At 40.0% G+C, this 6000-nt stretch overlaps 1 protein-coding gene across 1 annotated transcript in view; it reads left to right on the top strand.

Moving 5' to 3' along the window:
• Nucleotides 1-5563, top strand: part of LOC103383180 (neuroblast differentiation-associated protein AHNAK) — a 14223-nt gene extending 8660 nt beyond the window's left edge. The window contains exons 6-7 of the mRNA XM_025058419.1: nt 84-2543; nt 2853-5563. Of these exons, the coding sequence (XP_024914187.1) occupies nt 84-2543; nt 2853-5563 (5171 nt within the window). The remainder of the gene's footprint in view (nt 1-83; nt 2544-2852) is intronic.
• The last annotated feature ends 437 nt before the right edge of the window (nt 5564-6000 follow it).

Raw genomic sequence — 6000 nt, 5'->3', positions numbered from 1 at the left:
TGATGTTAAAGGTCCATCAGGAAAATTCAAAATGCCAAACTTTAACCTTCCTGATTTGGATGCTGATGTTAAAGGTCCATCAGGAAAATTCAAAATGCCAAACATGAACATGCCTGATCTTGGTGGTGGAATTAATTTACCAGACGTGAATATGCCCAAATTTAATGTCAAGAAACCAGATCTGGACATTGATGCTCCAGGTGTTGATCTAGACATGCCATCAGGAAAATTCAAAATGCCCAAATTTACAATCCCAAATCTTAAGGGACCCAAGATCGATGGAAACCTAAATGGACCAGATATTGATATAGATGCTCCCAACGTCAATCTCGAAGGTGATTTAGACATTGACGCTCCATCAGGGAAATTCAAAACACCAAATGTGAGCATGCCCAATTTCAAGCTTTCTGGGCCTAACATTGGTGGCCCAAAGCTGGACATGAAATCTCCTGACTGGGATATCTCTGCTCCAGATCTTAGGGGTGGCGTAAAGGGACCAGGTCTTAAAATGCCAGAGCTTGATTTTAAAAGTCCCAAACTGGACATGAATTCTCCAAAACTCAACCTTGACATGCCATCAGGTAAACTGAAAACACCCACACTGCCAAAAGCAAAGACAGAGCTTCACGCTCCAGACTGGGATCTAAATGCTCCCTCAGCCAAAATGAAAATGCCCAAGTGGAATTTTTCGGGTACATTACCAAAGGGACCAAATTTGGATATGAACACAGACTTAAAATCACCAGATTGGAGTCTTAAATCACCAAGGATTAATAGTGGAATTGATGCGCCAGATGTTAACCTACCAAATATGGACATGAAAGCTCCTAAATTAGATGTGAATGCTCCAAATGTTAACATTGGTTCCCCTAAAGGAAAATTCAAACTGCCCAAATTTAAATTACCTAGCTTCAATTTCCCAGGCCTCAAAGGGCCTGAAATTGATGGAAACCTAGATAGTCCAGATGTAGATATAAATGCACCCAACGTTAACCTCAAAGGCCCCAATGCTGACCTTGATGTTAAAGCTCCATCTGGGAAATTCAAATCACCAAACCTAAACTGGCCTAGGTTTGGATTCTCTGGTCCCAACATTGATGGTCCAAAGTTGGACCTAAAGTCTCCTGACTTGAACATCTCTGCTCCAGACCTGAGTGGTGGATTAAATGCACCAGACATCAACATGGCCAAACCGAAGGCAGAGTTTAACGCTCCAGACTGGGATCTTAATGCTCCTTCAGGTAAACTTAAAATGCCCAAGTTGAATCTTTCAGGCACATTACCAAAGGGACCAAATTTGGACATGGATGCAGATCTGAAGTCACCAGACTTAAGGCTTAAATCTCCTAATGTAAGTGCTGGATTTAACGCCCCTGAAATTAACTTACCAAAGATGGACCTCAATGCTCCAAAGTTGAATGTAAAAACTCCAGATGTTGACATAGGTTCACCCAAAACAAAATTTAAGTTTCCAAAACTCAAGATGCCGAAATTTAGCTTTCCAGGCCTTAAAACCCCTGAGTTTGATGGAAACATCGATGGACCAGATGTAGATATAAATGCACCCAACGTTAACCTCAAAGGCCCTAATGCTGACTTGGATGTTGATGTTAAAGCTCCATCTGGGAAATTCAAATCACCAAACCTAAACTGGCCTAAGTTTGGATTCTCTGGTCCCAACATTGATGGCCCAAAGTTGGACCTTAAATCTCCTGACTTGGATATCTCTGGTCCAGATCTCAGGGGTGGAATAACAGGACCAGATTTAAAAACGCCAGACTTTGACCTAAAACATCCTAAACTGGACATTGATTCTCCAAAGTTCAACTTAGACATGCCATCAGGTAAATTCAAAATGCCAGAACTTAATGCTCCAGACTGGGACATCAATGCTCCCTCAGGCAAACTGAAAATGCCCAAATTTCACATACCAAGCCTTAAGGGACCTAACATTGATGGAAACCTAGATGGACCAGACATGGATATAAATGCACCTAAAGTCAACCTCCGAGGGCCTAATGCTGATTTGGATGTTGATGTTAAAGCCCCATCAGGAAAATTCAAAATGCCAAACATGAACATGCCTAACTTTGGTCTAGGAGGACCAGATATTGATGTCAATGCACCAGATGTAAACCTTAAGGGTCCTAAAGCTGATTTGGAAATTCCAGATGTTGATATTTCTGGTCGATCGGGGAAATTCCAAAAGCCAAGCATGAACATGCCTGATCTTGGTGGTGGAATTAATTTACCAGACTTGAATATGCCCAAATTTAATGTCAAGAAACCAGATCTAGACATTGATGCTCCAGGTGTTGATCTAGACATGCCATCAGGAAAACTGAAAATGCCCAAATTTAACATACCTGGCTTTAAAGGACCCAAGATTGATGGCAGGTTAGATGGTCCAGATATGGACATCAATGCACCTAACATTGACATTGATGGCCCAAATGCTGATTTGGATGTTGATGTTAAAGCTCCATCAGGAAAATTCAAAATGCCAAACTTTAACCTTCCTGATTTGGATGCTGATGTTAAAGGTGCTGATGTTAAAGGACCATCAGGAAAATTCAAAATGCCAAACATGAACATGCCTGATCTTGGTGGTGGAATTAATTTACCAGACGTGAATATGCCCAAATTTAATGTCAAGAAACCAGATCTGGACATTGATGCTCCAGGTGTTGATCTAGACATGCCATCAGGAAAACTGAAAATGCCCAAATTTAACATACCTGGCTTTAAAGGACCCAAGATTGATGGCAGGTTAGATGGTCCAGATATGGACATCAATGCAACTAACATTGACATTGATGCCCCAAATGCTGATTTGGATGTTGATGTTAAAGGTCCATCAGGAAAATTCAAAATGCCAAACATGAACATGCCTGATCTTGGTGGTGTAATTAATTTACCAGACGTGAATATGCCCAAATTTAATGTCAAGAAACCAGATCTGGACATTGATGCTCCAGGTGTTGATCTAGACATGCCATCAGGAAAACTGAAAATGCCCAAATTTAACATACCCGGCTTTAAAGGACCCAAGATTGATGGCAGGTTAGATGGTCCAGATATGGACATCAATGCACCTAACATTGACATCGATGGCCCAAATGCTGATTTGGATGTTGATGTTAAAGCTCCGTCAGGGAAATTCAAAATGCCAAACATGAACATGCCTGATCTTGGTGGTGTAATTAATTTACCAGACGTGAATATGCCCAAATTTAATGTCAAGAAACCAGATCTGGACATTGATGCTCCAGGTGTTGATCTAGACATGCCATCAGGAAAACTGAAAATGCCCAAATTTAACATACCTGGCTTTAAAGGACCCAAGATTGATGGCAGGTTAGATGGTCCAGATATGGACATCAATGCAACTAACATTGACATTGATGGCCCAAAGTTGGACCTTAAATCTCCTGACCTGGACACCTCTGCTCCAGACCTGAGTGGTGGATTAAATGCACCAGACATAAACATGCCCAAAGTTGACCTAAAAAGCCCTAAATTTGACATTAATTCTCCAAAGCTCAACTTGGACATCCCAACACTATCTAAACCAAAGGCAAAGCTTCATGGTCCAGACTGGGATCTTAATGCTCCTTCAGGTAAACTTAAAATGCCCAAGTTAAATCTTTCAGGCACATTACCAAAGGGACCAAATTTGGACATGAATACAGATGTAAACCTTAAAGGGCCAAAGATTGAAGGGGGCATTAATGGCCCTGATATGAACTTACCAGAAATAGATGTTAATGCTCCAAAGGTAGACATCAACACTCCAGATTTTGACATTGACTCACCAAAGGGAAAGTTTAAAATGCCGAAACTGAAAATGCCCAAATTTAACCTACCAGGCATCAAAACACCCGAGTTTGATGGAAACCTAGATGGACCGGATGTAGATATAAATGCCCCTCAAGTCAATCTTAAAGGCTCCAAACCTGACTTTGAAATGCCAAGAGTTGATTTTGGTCATTCATACGATAAAATTAATTTACCACATTTAAAAATTCCAGTTGTTGGATTTACTTCTGGTGACTTGGATGGTCCAGACATTGACCTCAAGACAAGAGATCTTAATGCCAAACTTCCCAAAGGACCTAATTTGAAGATGAATTCTGACTTTAATTCACCAGATGTCAACATCAGAGCTCCACATATGAAAGGTGGAATCAGTTCACCGAAGATGGGTTTGCCAGATATAGATATTAAATCTCCAAAATTAGACATAGATACTCCAGATGTCAACATTGACTTACCTGATGCAAAGCTCAAAAAACACAAAATAAAGAAGCCCAAACTACCAGATGTTAATTTCCAAGGAGACGTACCAAATTTAGACATAAATGGTCCATCAGGAAAATTAAAAATGCCAAGTTTAAGTACACCAGACCTGAGTTTTTCTGCACCAAAGTCAAAAACCCTGGACACCAATATTTCCGTACCTAAACTTAAAGTGCCCACAATAGGTACACCAGATATTAATTTACCTGACGCCAGTTTAAAAAGACCCAAGATAAATATGGACGCAAATCGACCTGATCTGGGAGTAAATGGTAGCTTGGGTCGACCTGACATAAACCTCAATGCTCCTCAAGTCAGAGGAGGATTCAACGCTCCAAGCTTTGACATTAATGGTCCTTCTGGCAACATGCAGGTTCCTCAAACTGACCTTGATCTGTCTGACAAAAAATTCAAGTTTCCGTCTTTTAAGCTGCCTCAGTTTGGAAGCCCAGATGTGAACACGACGGGGTCTGATATTGATTTTGGGGCATCCCTGAGACCGGCAAGAGTGGACATTGCTCCTCCAAATGTAAAAGCAAGTGTACCCTTAGAACTGGGGGGAGACATCACAACTCCATACATTCGTGCTCCAAATGTGGACGTTCAGCTGCCCAAAGCAGCCGTGAGAAAACCACAGATTAAATCTCCAGAACTTAATTTAGATGACGCGTCTTTAAACATTAAGGGACCTTCACCAAAACAACGCAGATCAGATGGAACTGGTATGAATTTGAAAATGCCAGATCTGGATATAGACAGAGATCTACGACTTCATCACTCAGGAACAATATCATATAAAGACCCACAGGTTGATTTTACTCGATCGGACCTCAACATTGACGATTTTACAGGAAAGGAGCATGTGCTGAGAGCCAGAGGTTCTAAACTAGACCTCCAGGGTTCTCATAAGCTTGAAAAGGTCAACTCTCCATCACGTGGCCATATTGATGCCAGAGAAACTGTACAAACCAGAAAGGTACCGAGTGGTGACATTATCGTGTATTCAAACCAGAACAGAACAAAACAACAGGAGGCTAAAATCAAACTGCCACAGTTTTCTCAGAACAATAACATAAGAGTTCCCGAGAGTTCCGATGGCTACTACGTCACTGTGTTCCCCAGTCATACAGAAAATCAGAAAACTTCAAATCGTAAATATAACACACTGGGGGGCATGGAGTTTAACTCGGGAGACATTGAACTAGAGGTTCCAGGAGAAAAGGATGTCAAGGGGTCAACATTCTTCTTCTCTGACCTTGTCTAACCTTCAACTTCAACATATATATATATTTGTTTTTTCTTTTTGATTTGTATGTTCTAATAACTTGTTCTGATTTACCATGTAAAAAAAATGTATAAAATTGTATGTTTTATTTTATTTTGTCTATGAAGCTGCGTCTGTGTCTTGGCAGTTATGATTATTTTTGCAGCATTTTTGCACTTAACACATAACACATGTATTTATACTATGTATTTATGTATTATGTTTTACATGTTGGCTGGAGTATTTAGTTTCGCTTTAAAAAGAGGATGTTACATTTTTTCTCAAAATAATAAAAATGTTGAATGGTGGGATGTTACATTTTTTCTCAAAATAATATTAAAAAATGTTGAATGGTTAAGTGAAAACATATTGTTTTGAAGTTAACTTTGTCTATCGCAATAACGTGAACATATTAAACCTACTGACTTATATAAAAA

This window comes from Cynoglossus semilaevis, chromosome 9 (genome assembly GCF_000523025.1).
Source record: "Cynoglossus semilaevis isolate Cse_v1.0 chromosome 9, Cse_v1.0, whole genome shotgun sequence".
Classification (NCBI taxonomy): Eukaryota; Metazoa; Chordata; class Actinopteri; order Pleuronectiformes; family Cynoglossidae; genus Cynoglossus; species Cynoglossus semilaevis.
This window is presented reverse-complemented; position numbering and strand designations above follow the sequence as displayed.